The following is a 17,025-nucleotide window of genomic DNA, read 5'->3' as shown; positions in this document are numbered from 1 at the left end:
TATATATATTATATATATATATATATAGTATATATATATATATATATATATTATATATATATATATATATATATATATATATATATATATNTATGTATATATATATATATATATATGTGTGTGTGTGTGTGTGTGTGTTTGTGTATGTGTGGGTGTACTATATATATATATATATAATATATATGTGTGTGTGTTATGTGTGTGTGTGTGTATGTATAATCATATATATATATATATATACTGATATCTGAGTATTCAAATATGACATATGGACTTGTTTATGTATATGTATATGCGTATATATACATGTATACATATACATATACAGATACATATATCGTTGGCTAAACTATTTCCGTTAGCTTTCCTATAGTGAACAGACCTAGGAGTCCAGTGGCTCATAAAGTGGAGTTTCGCATGTCTGTTTACCCCTCAAATATCGTGGCTAAATTACAATAAGATTCTAATGCCTCTGTTGGTAAAGCGATTGTCATTTTAGAATTGGTGAAATAAGTCCTTGTTTCAACGTCCAATACATATTGTATGCAAATGCATGTGTATGTATGTAGTCAAGCTCTCTTGTGAATTCGCGCGTCAGTTCGTTTCTCTAGAGTAGAGTCGAGTAGAGACTAGAGAGTAGAGACGGCGAATGCAAAATAAATATATTACTGACCACTACATATGTAAAAGTATCGATTGTGAAAACAAAAGTAGACGCGAAAAAAAAAAGCTTTTAAAAAAGCAGCCAATTACTACTTTACAACTAGATCCTCCCGCACCTCGCACCTCGATATTCCGGGTCATTGTCGCTGCGGGCGTGATTGCTTTTGCTGGACTATATTTGTCCCAAAATGGTGTTGTACACTGTACATACAAAAACCGACGCTCGAGTGACTCGCCCCCCAGCCAGCCCATGAATTCCCTCGTATCAGATAATAAAAAGCAAACCCGTAAAAAAAAATTGTACTGCAGTAACAGTTATGCAGTTGGTTAATACTGGTACTTGGTAAGTTGGTACATACATTGTAGTAAATAGGTAAATATGTAGCTTTGTCCCATTTACAGTTGGTACATACTTCTTGGGTCTTGGTAGTTTGTCACATAGCTTGTCCCTTTTAGAAATAAATAATACAAAGATCTGATTGGGTATCGTCTATCGGTCCATCAGCACGGTCGGTACTCGGTCCTCCCAATAACTCGATTGTTTTACAGAGTACCAGAGTGCAGTAGTAAGTATTGTCGCTGGACACTGACGGTGGGGTGGCTTGACATATCTCTTACTGATATAAACGTGCGTATGTGGAGCTGTCCCATTCATACCACTTTGAATACACAACGTGGCAAAACTACACTATACATATAAAATTCGATTACATTAGACTCGTGAAGAGGCTCTAAGGCCGAGAATTCCAGGCGAGTGGGCAAGATAAACAGCGTGCGAAGTAATCACAGAGATAAAACCCGCACATAGTCGAATATACTTGGCAAGGAAATAGATATAAACTCATAGGAATAAGTTCATATCCTCAAACATAACCTTACATCCGCTGAGCTAGACCAGACCTTAAACGGACACGATGCGGGATAGACAGGCGCCGCAGCCAACCAATGATATGCCTGGGCTATCTCCCTTACCATGTTCACGCTCTAGTAGTTCAGCAGGTATCAGGTCACACTCATCGTCCTCGTTTTCACTGCATGCTGTTATGATGAGTCAGGCTGAGCTTCCCGCAGTAAACAAAAAGTCGTTGCTTGAGCTTAAGACGCAGATGCAAACAGAACGGACCCAATCACTACAGCCGGCGCACACGAGCACGAAAGCACACGATATTATACCTCTAGAAGGCCTTCGGATCAGTAATAGTGCAGGTAGCGTTGGTGTGGTAGTGGAAGAGGAGAACAAACACACTGGCACGGGAATCGACAACAGAGGGGTGGCTGCAGAACCGTCACACGTGTTCGTTACACCCAGTTTAGATAGCCTTCCAGAGCATGCACAACTTACAGGCGTCAGTGGTGGTATTAACAGTGCGTCTGGGTGTACTACCTCAGACATGGAGGGCTCACACATTTCACGTGAGAGACGTGCACATGAAAATACACAAACATTCAACGATAGAGAGAAGCACATATACAGAGAGGCAATATCGGCCACTCACACACATCGACCTGTGTCTAGCACGGCACCCATGCGTCGAGGCAATTCACACGACACCTTCAGTCAACCTAAGCAGATTAGCAAAATATCTACCAGGAACCAGGTATACTCATCGGATTGCCTGGGAGACCATGTGCCGGTGGGAAAAAGTAGCAATGCGGGCAAGCGGGCGCAGAGTGAGCGGAGTGTGCAGTTCAAAGGGATGAAGGGGCCCATGCGACATAAACAGCAGCATATACCTCACGCTGAACACGCCAGTAGAAGCCCGCATACAAAATCAGGCAATAGATACTCACACACATCTAATCGGCCTAAGACGAATGCTAGCACCAGCCAGAATAGTCTCCGTAGAATGCAGAGCATGGAAGATCGCACGCCCCGACACCCTAACCCGTCAGCACACCAACAGCAGTACAAACTGCATAGACAATCCAGTCCAACCTCCGAAGCGTGCAGCAGTTCTCATTCTATATCCAATACACAGTATGAGCGAAGCACCTCACACCCACCCCAACACCACCGTAACAGCGATCACAACTGGCACCGCTCCAACGATGACATGCGACGCAGTAGGCACAGTGACGACCAGTTCAGCCAGCGGGGTGGCACGCGACAGTCACACACACGCCCACATACACAGCACACGCATATGCAAGTACGCGCCTCGCAGTCTGCACACACACACCAGTACTACGATGGGCCTAGCCGGGCGGGGTATTGGGGTGACAAAGCGTCGTATAGCCATGATCAGCTGCACTCGGGCAGACCACAGCAGTCACCAGTAGTAGTACAGCAACCCAAACACCGGTCACCGGGGGTCCCTGGGAGTGGTAGAAGTAGTAGGGGTGCGCGGCCACACTCCTCACCGACGGGCCATAGTGGACACGCCGGCAGCAAGTTCACACAGCAGCAGCCGATGCAAGAGAATCAGCTACAGTCCCACAGCAGAAACCACCTGGTGCCGCATGCCACGTCGCACGGTGCACTCAGAAGTGACTCAGATGTACTCTCACCGTCCTTTCACCGACATCCCTTGGGATATGACGATTCAGAGTATGTGGATGAAGAAGGTTACACACATACACAGTCGATGCCTCAACTATATCACGACGGCAGACAAAATGTGCGCACCAGCGTTAATGGCAGTTCAGGGGTGGTGGATGTTAGCAAACAAAAAAGTGTCAATAACAGCCCCGGCTCTCCGATGTTTCAGCGTGACGGCTATAACAACGGAACCATTGGAAGTGACTATTGTAGTGCAGTGATTAACATCGACTATAGTGGAGAAGAGGATCTATCATACGAGGAAGACAGGTACGTTTTTATACTCGGTATAAACATGTGGGTATCTATGACTATAAATTTGTATATGTAAAGTTTGTATATTTAAATATAGATCCGTGGATGGTAGGGAGGAGGACATGTATATACGTGTCAATGCATAAACAAGACATTACAAGTTTATGACACAACATATATGTTAAAAATACATATATACTTTGTATGTATATCTATATATATCTATATACATATATGTATACATAACAAAGTACACAATATATATATATATATATATATATATGTATATGTATATGTATATATATATATATATAAAATGTGTGCGTGTTTGTGTATGTGTGTGTATGTGTGTGCATCTATATATATATATATATGTGTGTGTGTGTGTGTGTATGTGTGTATGTGTATCTGTGTCTGTGTCTCTGTGTGTGTGTGTGTGTGTGTGTTGTGTGTATGTATGTGTGTGTGTGTGTGTGTGTGTGTGTGTGTGTGTGTGTGTGTGTGCATGTATTTATGTATATCAGTACATCCAGATTTGTATGTCTATATAGCTCTGAACAGGCCTTTGATATGCTTCAATTTGGACGTAAATATACACGGCTTTCAGTATACCTCCGCCACGTGAGTGTGAATATATACATACAATCATTAATTTGTTCTGAGCGGTACAATAGTCGCACCTACGTTTGTTTCCGGATTTATATGCATTACATAGTATAATGTTTATTTTACAGCACGTATACTTTTTGTATACATGTCTGCCCAATATATCCTTTTTTGACCAGATGAAGTGTCATCCTTTCCTTCACACAGCTACGTCAGTGACGACCAGTACTACCTGACCGAGCGAGAGTACCATGAAAGTCTTATGGGTTCACTTAGAGACCACATGCCTCAGCCCAGAGCATACGACGAGTACTTGCACAACTCGCGAACAGTCCATGTGGATGTAGGAACGGCTGGTCTCGGCATCAGTATCAAAGGGGGACTGGAATACGGTCTACCTATACGTAAGTTTGAGACATGCTGAGCATACGATTACCTGGTGAAATAGTGCGTTCTCATTGCATAAAAGTGGGGGTTTTTTAATTGCATAGAATACAAGCTGTCCTTTGTCGCCTACGACACTGCCTGAATTGCAAGCACAGCCCATTGGTCACTTATTCAGAGTAATGGCTATGTTTGTCGACTTTTGTCACATGCACAATGCGAGTTTAAAACTAAACGGGTGCCGGCGCGGAAACAAACGTACTTGCGCGTTTGATTGTTTTTATACAATCGTACGGATCCCTGATTCACGTATGATACCAAGATCCTTATAATCATACAACGCCATTATCTAACACAACAGTTGTGGCAGACGTCATGGCGGACGGGCCAGCTTCCAATATCCTGGATATTGGCGACGTGATTCTGACTGTGAATGGGGTGATCGTCTACATGGTCAGTCACGAGGACGCCGTCAGTGTGCTGAAGCAGGCTGGTAATAGCCTGACGCTGGAGGTTGTGCGTGATCCTGCACTGCGCGGTATGTTTGTTGTGGTGCGTTTGACTGAGTTCGCCAGGTACCTCATAATCTGTAGTCCTAAATCCGTAGTGAATTTTGCCGTACCCTACCTGTGGCACGAGCGTGAGGTAGTATTTATAAGTATAGTTTGAGGAATATGAGTCACCGCTACACTGCACAGTCGCAACACTCCATATTCCGGGTGAGGGTGAGGGGTCGGTATCGATTCGATATGTCTTGTGGCGCTGCCCTGCTACACCTTGAACTACAAATGTGTATTCAACTTCGTAAAGTGATCAATCGTATATCAGTGACCCCATAGAACGTGTTTGCAGACGTTGCAACTGTATCGTGCCTAGCTTCTGGGAAATTTTCCATTGTCAGATCAAAACTAGACTGGCTCTCTATCAATTGCTTACCATCTATGCATCAACTTACAATAAGTCGTGAATCCAGTAGCTGGCGCGTGAACAAATAGGCACATGATGCGATGACCTGCAGTACATGTGGAATCACTTCATGCGTACGGGGTTCCGCAACATCACCCTTATCCCTTGATTGCTGTTATCTGCCTCCAAATCAGACCTAATCAAAGGGAGTGTCAAGCCGCAACCAGAAAAGATCAAGAACGATTTTGTACCCACCGTCACCGAGTATCCCTGGTCTAATGATGAAATGCCGGAAGGATGGTACAAGGGCGTCTGCCCCAATACGGACAGAAACTATTTCATCAAGTATGTCTACGTTTGAGCTATACTATGATGCCGTGCGTATGTACAATTTTGACACTTTGATTCTCTATACGAACATTTACTGTGAACCTTCGACCTCAAATTTCACACTATACACTATCCCGTTGTGAGTTGTATCGTAATTTGCTAACGCTTACCGATATTGAATTCAGCCCGCACACGAAGACGACGACCTGGCTGGATCCAAGGGAAGAAATATATTTGAAACGTCATCAGACTTTGAAGAAGCAGGCGAAAGGAGGTATGCTTCTGAGCAACATATGCTGTCAGTGATCTGCAGATTGTGTGCATTGCGTAATGCTGACTGAGCATGAAATACCTCTATTGATGCTACTATTGAACGCGTAAGCACTGAATTAGGGACGACATAGCGAGAATAACACATAGAAACAAGTGAGAACCTTATGACCTCCATTTTACCGTTTGGTGCAGTACATGCTACACATGAAATCGGTAGCTCACACGTTTAAGGTGTTGGGTGATTCGAAACATACGATCTACCGTGGTGGCAATTGCAATTTTCTGATCTAGTCCAATACCACTTTTACGCTACAGTGTTGCCGTTCGGGTGGGAGGAAGTGCGGACTGACGAAGGCGAAGTGTATTACGCCAACCACATCAAGAAAGTCACACAGTGGGACCACCCCAATCCGAAAAAAGAACCCTCTAGAAAAAATAGCTGGGCTATGCTGTGGTCTCCAAGGAGCAGCAAAACAAGCACTGATGAGACTTCGGTGAAGTCTAAATCTAGAGGCAGCCTACTCAGCAACGCACGAGGCAGCATACTCAGCAACGCACGAGGCAGTATATTCAGTAATGCACGAGGCAGTGTCCCCAGCAATACAAGCTTGCCATCGAGGACAAACAGCGTGGCGGTGTAACACTCCCCATGTGCAGTGGGCGCAACGCAACGGCTAGTCCCTATCTTTTGTAAAGCGAGACATACCACTGAAATAAACCACCCTTAAGGTCGTGTTCCTTGTCTCAGGGCTTCAATTGGTGCCCAAAAAACATACCCGTCAAATATGTATATTCATTATTTACAAAGCAGATATTGCTTATTTTGCGCGTGTTCATTCAGTAGAACTATAAAACATCACGGTAAATTCCTAAATATTCTCTTGGATGTGACGTTTGATTCGCTTTGGCCACCCATACCTTTTCGAAGTAAAAGTATAATCTACCGAAAACTATTATATTTGTTTATTTTGACATCCAAAGTTTCACCGAACAATCATTTTCCAATGCTCCAGAGGCGATTATATTTTGCGTTGGGTGACAGTCGCAGCATATCACCACATCTGCGGGTAGTATTTTTTTGTGTGCGAGTAGATGGAGATGAGCATGATGAATGGTCGAGTTTTTAAGCACGCTAGCGTCCACAAACGCATGCGTAGCTTCGCGGTACGATACTGTAGTTTGAACATCAAGCACAAAACACGGTCGATATCATGAGTTCAGAAAAACCAGTGGCACGTACCTTTGTGGCCCTCAAGCTTCTGTGTAATTTTCTTCGACTGTAAGCCCCAGATATAAATACAATGGTCTTCGCTTCCGCACACAACATTGCGCTCTTTGCCTGTGACACTAAAGTTTGCATGTATGCAGAACTTCGAGTTTTTGTGCCCACTGTAAGTCTTCAGACATTTCCCTGTGATGTAGTCGTATAGCCGTAATCGTCTGTGTGGCGGAAAAGTCTATGCACTTTAATATTCGCGAAGTGAGTGTTCTCAGAATGTGCAATACTGAAGACAGAGCGAGGTATGCCGCAGTCAAATTGATCTGAAATTATCATCCATAAGCAAATGAGTGATACAAGTAGCTCGAGCCAAGTAGAGAGTTTTTTCGGGACATAATTCTTGCAACCCTCACTCTCCGACCTGACGGAATTTGACTTTGCTCCAAACGTTTACGCAACTATTTTTTTACAGCGAAATACACTCACAAGTGCCAATGTAAATCTATTCTGATTTTGTTATTATAGATGCTCACGCGATGCCCTTCAGCATTCAAAGGCGCAGAGTGTAACTCAATCAACTCATTTAATCCAGGACACTCAAAAAATAATCTCACCAACGGGACAGAAATACGTATATGTGCACCACATGAGCTAATTCCATTAAATCCTATTAGTGCGTCACATAAGCTAAGTCATTAAATCGTAAATATGCACCACATAAGGTAATTCCAATAAATCCTATAAGTGCATCACATAAGCTAATTCATTAAATAGTAAATGTGCATCACATAAGCTAATTTATCAAACCCTATAAGTGCACCACTTAAGCTAATTGCATTAAATCCTATTAGTGCGTCACATAAGCTAAGTCATTAAATCGTAAATGTGCATCACATATGCTAATTTATTTAACCGTATAAGTGCATCACATAAGCTAATGCCATTAAATCCTTTAAGTGCGTCACATAGGCTAATTCATTAAATCGTAAATATGCACCACATAAGGTAATTCCAATAAATCCTATAAGTGCATCACATAAGCTAATTCATTAAATAGTAAATGTGCATCACATAAGCTAATTTATCAAACCCTATAAGTGCACCACTTAAGCTAATTGCATTAAATCCTATTAGTGCGTCACATAGGCTAATTCATTAAATCGTAAATATGCACCACATAAGCTAATTCTATTAAATCCTATAAATGCGTCACATAGGCTAATTCATTAAATCGTAAATGTGCACCACATAAGCTTATTCTATTAAATTCTATAAGAGCGTCACATAGGCTGATTGCTTTAAATCCTATAAGTGCGTCACATGAGCTAATTCCAGTAAATCTATGTGCACCACATAAGCTAATTCCATTAAATCCTATATGTCATACGGCAGTCATACATGCACAATAATGAATACCATTGTCGTACCCCATGGTATAGTTTGCAGGGATTGAATTTGCTGGACTAGCCGATAATCCTTTCGCATGCGCATCGCAAGTTTGAACATACCCATCAAGCGTGGCCGTGAGAATGTATTTGCCATTTGGTGAGAATTTTACGTATGACACCGGTGTGGTATCATCATCGATCAAAGTCTTGAGGCATTGACCGGTCGCGGTATCCCATAATCGACTACAGGTCAGGGCACAACAGAGTTATTGATAGCGAGTAAGTATGTGCGAAGCCATAACTTAGGCGATTATTTGATGTGTTTTGTATTTCCATAATTTATACATACGGAGCGCTTTCGCAGATGTTAACTCAACCGAGGCAAATGCAATATGATGCAGCCGTCCTTTAACTCGTCGGTACTGACAAGACATCCGGGTTTCGAATAGAATTGGAAATCCAAACTTTTCAATCGATAAACAAGTTGAAATAAGTTTCACAAAGAGCACGCGCGCACACGCACACATGCTAATATATACTTGATCATTTTCTATATTTTCCCTACCATAAACCGTCGTAGCTTGATGACACGATTAGAGTCCCATCCCGGATGAACTCTATGGCAGATACAGCCTCGGAGTGGGCAGGCAAGGGCCGTAAACACCTTCCAGTCTGCATTTACGATAGAAACTATTAGTAAAATAGTGGAACTATCGGAGACGATCCTTCAAATATCAAATACTACTACGGAAACGTATCTTTCAGACAACTATAAATATCCACTGATGCAAATAAAGTGGGTCATCTGTAGCTTAGCTTTATACACCCTTCGTCGGCTCGATATGACCATATTGTAAAATCGAGTTGCATGCTACAAAATCGTTTTGTATGATTTTGTATTGTAGGCAGGCGAGTCCATAAATATACTACTCAACATGGGCCATTAATTCATTAAATACTTGGCAACAACATCTTTAAATACACGTGATAGCTCTAAAGTATTCCGACCTCTACCAACTGGACGTATTCGAGACAAGTTTTCTAATTGTATACAACCATGCATACCTTTACATCCCATATCCTGACACTCTCGTCATACGAGCCTGAGACGATTAGCGTAGACTGTGGATTGAAATTAACGCAGAACACATAATTTTGATGTCCCTCCAGAGTTTTACAGCACTGGCCCTGTCTCGTAACATACAGCAAAAGATTGGGCATGGTTACTGTATTGACAAGTCATTGTATATGATGCATTATAAACAACATAGTGTTTTTACGCACTATAAGCGACAAGCACGACTCCGGTGCCTTTCTAACAGCCCGCAGAATGGCGCTACAGATCGTATAGTCTGACATACCGTAGAAACATCCCATATCTTTATCGTCGTATCGTCCGAGGCACTGCATAAGTAGCGCGAGTCTCCTGACCACGCGATATCATTGATCCCTTGTGTGTGTCCCTCGAACTGTCGCATAAAACTGTACTTCACAAAGAAGGATGTGCCCAGTCAGTTTCAATGGTGCTGGCGTTATAGTTGATAGGTACTGCGAAGACTCCCCAGAATTGCCGCTACATTGCTCAGAGATTATTTTTTTTGCGCGAGAGAAGCCTTGGTTTTCGTGTGTAAGCTCAAACGATCATGCGTGTAGAGGCTGCGCCTGTGGCCATTTACATCTTCTACAATTGCTACATCGAGCCCGCATAAAGTCAACATGACGCAGGTGATGAGCTCAAAATACTATCTTCGCAACATTTTGAGCGGAAAATATTAGTATCTATCAAGAAAACAGCAGAAAATGCAAGGCAAAGTATTGTGAATCAGTCAGAACATTTAAATATGGCGAGGCCTCCTGACTCACAGAAATCGGTGTATGAAAGCTGCATGAGTACCTCGCCCCTGAATTGCGCGTAAGGTGGCTTAAATTTAATTTCTGTTATTCATCACACAATAGTACCTTGTTCAATTCGTATGCGACATTGAACGAATATATCAGACATGCCAATAGAATACTATCCACCTGTCGTTAGATTCCTTTTTGCATAATGACTTATGAGATCCTAAAATAAATATCCCAACTGACCCAAATACGGTTATGGCTTGCCAGCCATTAAAGTGCACATGAAAACAACTGCATAAATGAGCGTATGTATTGCAATTGAGATTCTCACACCAAACTTCGAACATGCCTGCCATTAACTGCATCCCAAACGATGATAATCTGATCAGCCGATGCACTGGCGACCCATTTTCCGTTCGGGCTAAACTTTACAGACGACACAGCTTTCCGATGTCCAACAAGTGTATATGCTAGTACATAGTGGGTCGATTCTACGTCTGTATTGGTCATTGCACTCGTGTATACGTTATTGTAAATGCGTAGAATATGAGTATCGTTGAATGCAGCAGGGGATTCTAAATCACAAATACTGGTTGCGTCATAGCCTCCTTGTTCAATTTAGGAGGCTATCATTTGGTTGCGTCGAAAGAAATATTTCCCGCCAAAAAAAAGTTTGTGATAAAACACGGCTGGGGCGCCGTGAAACGTTTATTCAAAGAGGGTATTCATTTAGCTAATAACTACGTTTTCAGTGATAAATACATACTCCTTCATTTTGTGGCCCTGTGGGCTCTGCCCTGTGCGGCTGTGCACTGTGGCCTGTGGGTTGTGGCCCTGTAGGCTCGCATAGGGTAAGTGTGCTGGCCAAACTTGAAAAAAAAAGCCCGAAAGGCGTTTTATTAGGCCTATTGGCGCCGCAGGCGCCTCTTGGCGACATCTTCGGGGTATTAAACAAACAATCATCACCTTCTATGATGTCTTCCACCTTGTCAGATGTAATTGACAGTCTTGCTAACTGCACATCCTTCTTTGCCCGCTCCTCAGCCTGATTGGCATGATTCACCTTTTTCTTGGGACATTTACTGAACCGATGTGGGGCTGGCATTACCAGGCAGTAGGGACATGCCCGCTCTTCACGTGCCCCCTTCTTCTCCTGTGCCTATCCCATTGTTTTGTTTTGGTTAGTTGCATCATTGTCTGTTTTATAGCGTTTGTTAGCATTGGTAGTGTTATCCTCTGTTCGGACGGTTGTTTGTGTGTTGTTTCGCTTGTTTAGCGCTCGCACTTGATCCCTCAACATACGCTTTCCTTGCATCACGGCTGCCATTCTTATGTGTGACTCGGTCATAGTATGAAACTTGGTGTGTTCTATGTGTGACAAGTGCCCTTCGCTCCCATCTGGTTACTTATCTTCTTTGACTAGAGTATCCGCCAGTGTTTGCTGTCCGTAGTACTTAAGTGCTGGGTACCTTTGTACTTTGAGTAGCTGAAATTGTATGGGTTCCTTGTCTGAGTTGCGGTAACGCTTCTCTAACATCGCCATTGACGTTCAGTTTCTTGTTCTGTATGCCATTGACAAACTTCTTCAACAGATAGTCTACTGGGTGGGTTCTGAGTCTGTATATCAATAATAATCCTATTGAATTGCTCGGGTTCCTTGAAGTGCTTAGTCGTATGCGTCTCAGAATCTCTCAAGTTATTGAGTACTGACTTGGTCTTCTTTGTTGCATTAGTGGAATCTAATAGGTTTGTTTCTAGCGCTGGGTACTGATACAGTTGCATGGACTTTGCTAAGAATAGGTCGCTACATTGTGTAGTAAACTCTATGAGATATTCATAGTTTGCCATTCTAAAGTAACTATCTTTAGGCATCTTAGAAAATTCTGAAGTCTTTAGTAATTTTGCAAGAGGTGGTTCATTTATCTGGTCGCCTAAGCGTGAACGCATGAGCTCTAACTCACAAATCTACTGACTTATTTAAATGAGGCCGTCTTCCTCATCATCGCCACAGTCGTTGAAAGCTAAATCATATCGTCGTCTGAGTTCCGCATCCACGAGTGGCATGCGTCGTTCTGGCTGTTGGTCGTGAAAGCCTACCCTCATCTTGTGTAGAGTAGGTATCGGCACCGGTACTGTTTATTCCAGCTTGGACACAAATCTACTCACCAGAAAGGTATTGTCTTGACAAATACGCTTGGCTATTTCTAGACGCATTACTAATGCTAGTATGGGTACCCCCGCCGGTGTAGGCTGACCAGAACTACTCCTAAACCCTAAAACCCTAAACCCTGTACCTATGAGGTGTAAAAACGGTGTTTGTTAGTCAAGCTTATTTTGTCACGTGTGATGTCACTTGTGCTTATTCCTTTATATGAGAAATTAATTTCTCATATGTGATCTCAATGAGATGTTTGGTTCTAGTGACGTCGCTTGTTGAAGTTCGGTCCTGTCCAAGATGTTATGTCTTAATGATATCTCTGGGGAAGTTGAGTCTTGTTGACGTCACCCCTGATGTTCAGTCCTGTACTAAACCTCTAGTTGTCTTTGTCTTTGTACCGAACTGTGTTGGTGATAATGTCACCTGTTTTATTATGTAATATATATCCTATTGTCTACTCGTTTCTGGTTTTGAACCTCGACTCGTGTGTGCTTATTCAGCTTGCGTGTGCGCATGTGCGCTTGTGGACCTATGCTCTTTTGTGCCCTTGTTTGTGTGTGATGTTAGGCTGGATTCTCCGCACTATAAACTTTCTTATGTTCTATCAGTAGCGCTTGGTATTCGTGTACAACTTGTAGTGAGTTGATTACTCTTGCCACTTCAATCCGTCTGTTTAAATCTCACGCTTGTGTGTTAATAGTATGGTCTTTGTTCTGTGTGGGGAACATTTGATATTCGTATTTGGAATCTGAGCGATTTCCTGATTCTACCCCTTACAGCTGTGTTTTTGAGATTTGGTTGTTCCAGTGTCTTGCATTATGACTGGTATACGAGATATCCTTCCTGTTATGTAGTTGTGTCTCGCTTGATTACTTGGTTGGTGTCATGGAATTTATTAGATGCTTATTTCCGAGATTTGATCGATCTTAGAGCGTCTTTTCTTTTGTGATCCTTGATACTTATGTGCTTTTATACTAATCTACCTTCTCTGTGTGTGTTTATGACTTGACTGTGGTCAAATTAGAAGTGAGCATGTGTGCTTCTTCTCTAAATCTCTATGCTTGTCGTACTATTTGTGCTAGTTGTGGTGTGTTTCTGTTTGAATCTCTTGTCTGTCTTTATAATACTTCTAGAAACCTTGGTATTTACTATCGATATCGAAGTCTTAATAGCGACTTGTGTTCTACTATTCAGGTAGTGTTTGAGATCTCATCCTCTTTGATTTCCGCCTTTTGTGTGATTCCTTGAATACCTCTCCTATGTGATTGATAGTTGGAGTTTGTTTGATATCCTTTCTGCGGAACCTTCTAAAGTGATATATATAGGATGTGTACCATACGTATTTATGTCTATATATAGGATGTGTACCATACGTATTTATGTCCTTTAAGATTTTATCCTATTAAATTTACCCCGTTGTGTGATTCTTTGGATCCCTCTCCTATCTGATTGATAGTCTGAGTTTGTTTAGTATCCTCTTTGTAAAACGGTCTTAGGTAATATATAGGATGTGTACCCGACTTCTTTATGTCGTTAAGTGGTTGTAAATATTGTTTAGACCTTTACTATCCTATATTCTTGTATGAACATATGCATTTTGTACGAACACTAGTACCAATCATGTGTGAACACGGCTTCCTAAAAGTCATACAAACGGATCAGGGCATATAATATGTATATGACATACTCTCGAAAATCTTTGAGCAGGCACCGTCACAACACCTGGTGTCCAGACCATATCAACCCAAAGTACTGAGAGCAAGTGAGCGCTCACATAGAGACCTCATACATTTATTACGAAAGCTTGTTGAACAAAATCCAGGCAACTGGTGCTCACGCCTTCCATTTGTTCAAATGGGCCACAACCTATGTTCATCACGCAGACACAAATCACCACGATTCAATGTGTACTATGGACGACGACAAAACTAACTTACCAACTATAACACACCAGTCAGTGCACCCGGTACAACAATACCGTGGGAAACAAGACTGAAGGATCTAGAGGAGTCGATACGGCCACAACTAGATGCAACTGTTGCACAATATCAAGAAAAAATGCTGCCAAGAGAAATAGGTACACTTCCAGGAAGGGGACATTGTGATGGTTCGTTACCCAGATGAAATGAATAAAATGACAGCACCATACGGAGGACTATACAAGATAGTAAGCAAGGAGGACAGCGGGTATTTCGTCCGTAACCTTGATGGGACTAAGCCCCCGAATATTCTAACTCGGCCAGTGATGAATTAATTGGCCTAGTCAAGAAGGCTAGTGAGCTAAAAGAATTTACCACCAACAGTCAAGTACAACCATCGGACGAGACCCAATTCTACTCGATACTTGACCATAGACCATTCAAAAAAAAAGGTGATGGATCCCAGGAACACCTACTGCAATGGATAGACGGGGAGCGTACCTGGACGCATGAATCAGACATCGCAGATGCTGATATTCTTACAATATGCCGACATCGTACTAGACACAAGCGAAGGCAATCCAGGCCGACGAAGTCAACAGCAACAGATACGGATGAACTATCAGCGAGCAACAGGAAGCGCACGAGGCGGGGAACTCAACAAGTTACACTGACTCCAAGGATACTCTCTCTTTTCTCACGTTGGAAAATGCTCTGCCCACAAACCAGAGGGATAAAGACCAAAAACTCGGTTGCAGAGCCACCATTGAGATAGATTTTCCTAAGCCAAGTTGAGATCAACCGAGAACACAGGTCAAGACTGACTCCGATGAGCGTGGTCGAGAACTACTATTATTTAGTATAAATTAATTTAATAGGTAATATTTAAGAATAGATGATGATGGCAGGTTTTTCATTTTATGCCCCTTAAGGGTCAAGTTTTTCCCTGTACAAAAACAACAACCTCTAGATAGTCAAGTACTATAAGTTGTCACTTTCTAGTCCTACGCAGGCTGAGAAGCATAACACTGGGGGGCTGTAACATCCAGGGACCAGATTATCAGAAACCCCAATCCAAAACTCAAACCAAGAATTATCAAATACTGACCTTTGGATCTAGGATCCATTATTTCTGATGATAGAGTGATCAGAAATATAGCGGGAGATCCGGTAGATGGTACCGAGACTCCCTTGTGTAAGAGAAACGCTTAAGTAATATTTGAGACTAGTGTAGACAATACTAAACACAAATAGACTCAATGCGAGTACTTCAGGCTAAGTCTTTACCTAGCTGATAGATTCGCACTTGAGAAGAGAACTATTGTTTCCTTCGGTCGTATCTTGCAATCTACTCTCAAACTCTACAACTGATAGAACAAGACCCGATGATCGTTGAGAACACGAACAACAGGTTCATGAAAGAGGGCACGACAGCCTGTGAAAAAAACACCATGGGGGACACACTAGTAGTCATATAGGCACAACAGTACCATACTTTGACCAAAAACGATTGTATCAGTACAAACTGATGACGAGTCAACAGAGCTAGCCACAGTCACATATGAGGATAGAGTTACTCTGATAGATCAATACCACACTTTGGGCCACTACACTGTCGAAGAAACAGTTAACAAACTGCAACTAGATGGCCATACATGGTCACGCCAGAACGAACATATAAACAAATACATTGAAGGCTGTGTTCCGTGTCTCAAGAACAAAATATACATGAAGGGCTTTCACCCCTTACAATCAATAACGGCCGCATTTTCGGACAAATGGACACCATCGGTCCCTTCGTAGACTCGAATAGACAACACATACGTACTAATTGCGCTCGATGTGCACTCATCATATGCCATACTTAGACCAATTGTAGCATCTAGGAACCAAATTATCAAAAAAGCCAATTCTAAACCCAAAACCCAGGATTATCAAATATTGAGTTTTGGATCTAGGATCCAATATTTCTGATGATAGAGTGATCAGAAATAGAAGCGGGATTACCAGTAGGTGAACCGGGACTCCCGCGTGTGAGTGAAACACTTAAATAATAATTGAGTCTAGTGTAGAAAATAATAAACACAAATAAAGACTCAATGCGAGTCCTTCAGCTCGGAACTTTACCTAGCGGGGAGATTCGCACTTGAGAAGAGGTCTATTGTTCCCTTGGTCGTATCTTTCAGTCATTCTTAAAATCTACACGTATGAGCTCTAACTCACTAATGTACTGACTTATTCGAATGATTTCATCTTCCTCATCGTCACCACAATCGTTGATCGCTTGGTTATATCGTCGTCTGAGCTCCGCATCCACTAGTGGCATGCGTCGCTCTGGCTGTTGGTCATGAATGCCTACCCTCGCCTTATGTAGAGTTAGTATAGGCACCGGTGCTGTTTGTTGCAACTTGGACGCAAACTGACTCACCAGAACGTGATTGCCTTGACAAATACTCTTGTCTATTTTTAGACGCATTGTTGATGCTAGTATGGGAACCCCAGCCGGTGTAGGCTGACCAGAATCATTGCCTGGACTTGGACCC

The 17,025-nt window shown here is 42.4% G+C and overlaps 3 protein-coding genes across 3 annotated transcripts; 2 read left to right on the top strand and 1 right to left on the bottom strand.

The window, feature by feature from the left end:
• Nucleotides 1-1,709: 1,709 nt before the first annotated feature.
• On the top strand, nt 1,710-4,487 carry SARC_03583 (hypothetical protein; the record flags this gene model as incomplete). Its single annotated transcript, XM_014302620.1, has 2 exons — nt 1,710-3,472; nt 4,271-4,487. The coding sequence occupies 2 exons, from the start codon at nt 1,710-1,712 to the stop codon at nt 4,485-4,487; spliced, it is 1,980 nt and encodes a 659-aa protein (XP_014158095.1).
• Nucleotides 4,488-4,822: 335 nt separating this feature from the next.
• Nucleotides 4,823-6,689, top strand: SARC_03582 (hypothetical protein; the record flags this gene model as incomplete). The annotated part of the gene is made up of 4 exons (XM_014302619.1): nt 4,823-4,985; nt 5,548-5,698; nt 5,869-5,957; nt 6,272-6,689. The coding sequence occupies 4 exons, from the start codon at nt 4,823-4,825 to the stop codon at nt 6,595-6,597; spliced, it is 729 nt and encodes a 242-aa protein (XP_014158094.1). The 3' UTR covers nt 6,598-6,689.
• A 225-nt stretch (nt 6,690-6,914) lies between these two features.
• SARC_03581 (WD repeat-containing protein 5) lies at nt 6,915-10,933 on the bottom strand. Its single transcript, XM_014302618.1, has 7 exons — nt 10,755-10,933; nt 9,925-10,045; nt 9,629-9,751; nt 9,129-9,235; nt 8,684-8,806; nt 7,197-7,396; nt 6,915-7,017 (listed from the first exon to the last, which is right to left on the bottom strand). Exons 1-7 carry the CDS (start codon nt 10,913-10,915, stop codon nt 6,920-6,922), a joined length of 933 nt encoding a protein of 310 aa, XP_014158093.1. The 5' UTR covers nt 10,916-10,933; the 3' UTR covers nt 6,915-6,919.
• Nucleotides 10,934-17,025: the final 6,092 nt, after the last annotated feature.

The sequence above is a fragment of the Sphaeroforma arctica genome, assembly GCF_001186125.1.
Source record: "Sphaeroforma arctica JP610 unplaced genomic scaffold supercont1.185, whole genome shotgun sequence".
NCBI classification, from domain to species: domain Eukaryota; class Ichthyosporea; order Ichthyophonida; genus Sphaeroforma; species Sphaeroforma arctica.
Note: the sequence above shows the minus strand (reverse complement) of the source record. Positions and strands in the feature narration are given on the sequence as shown.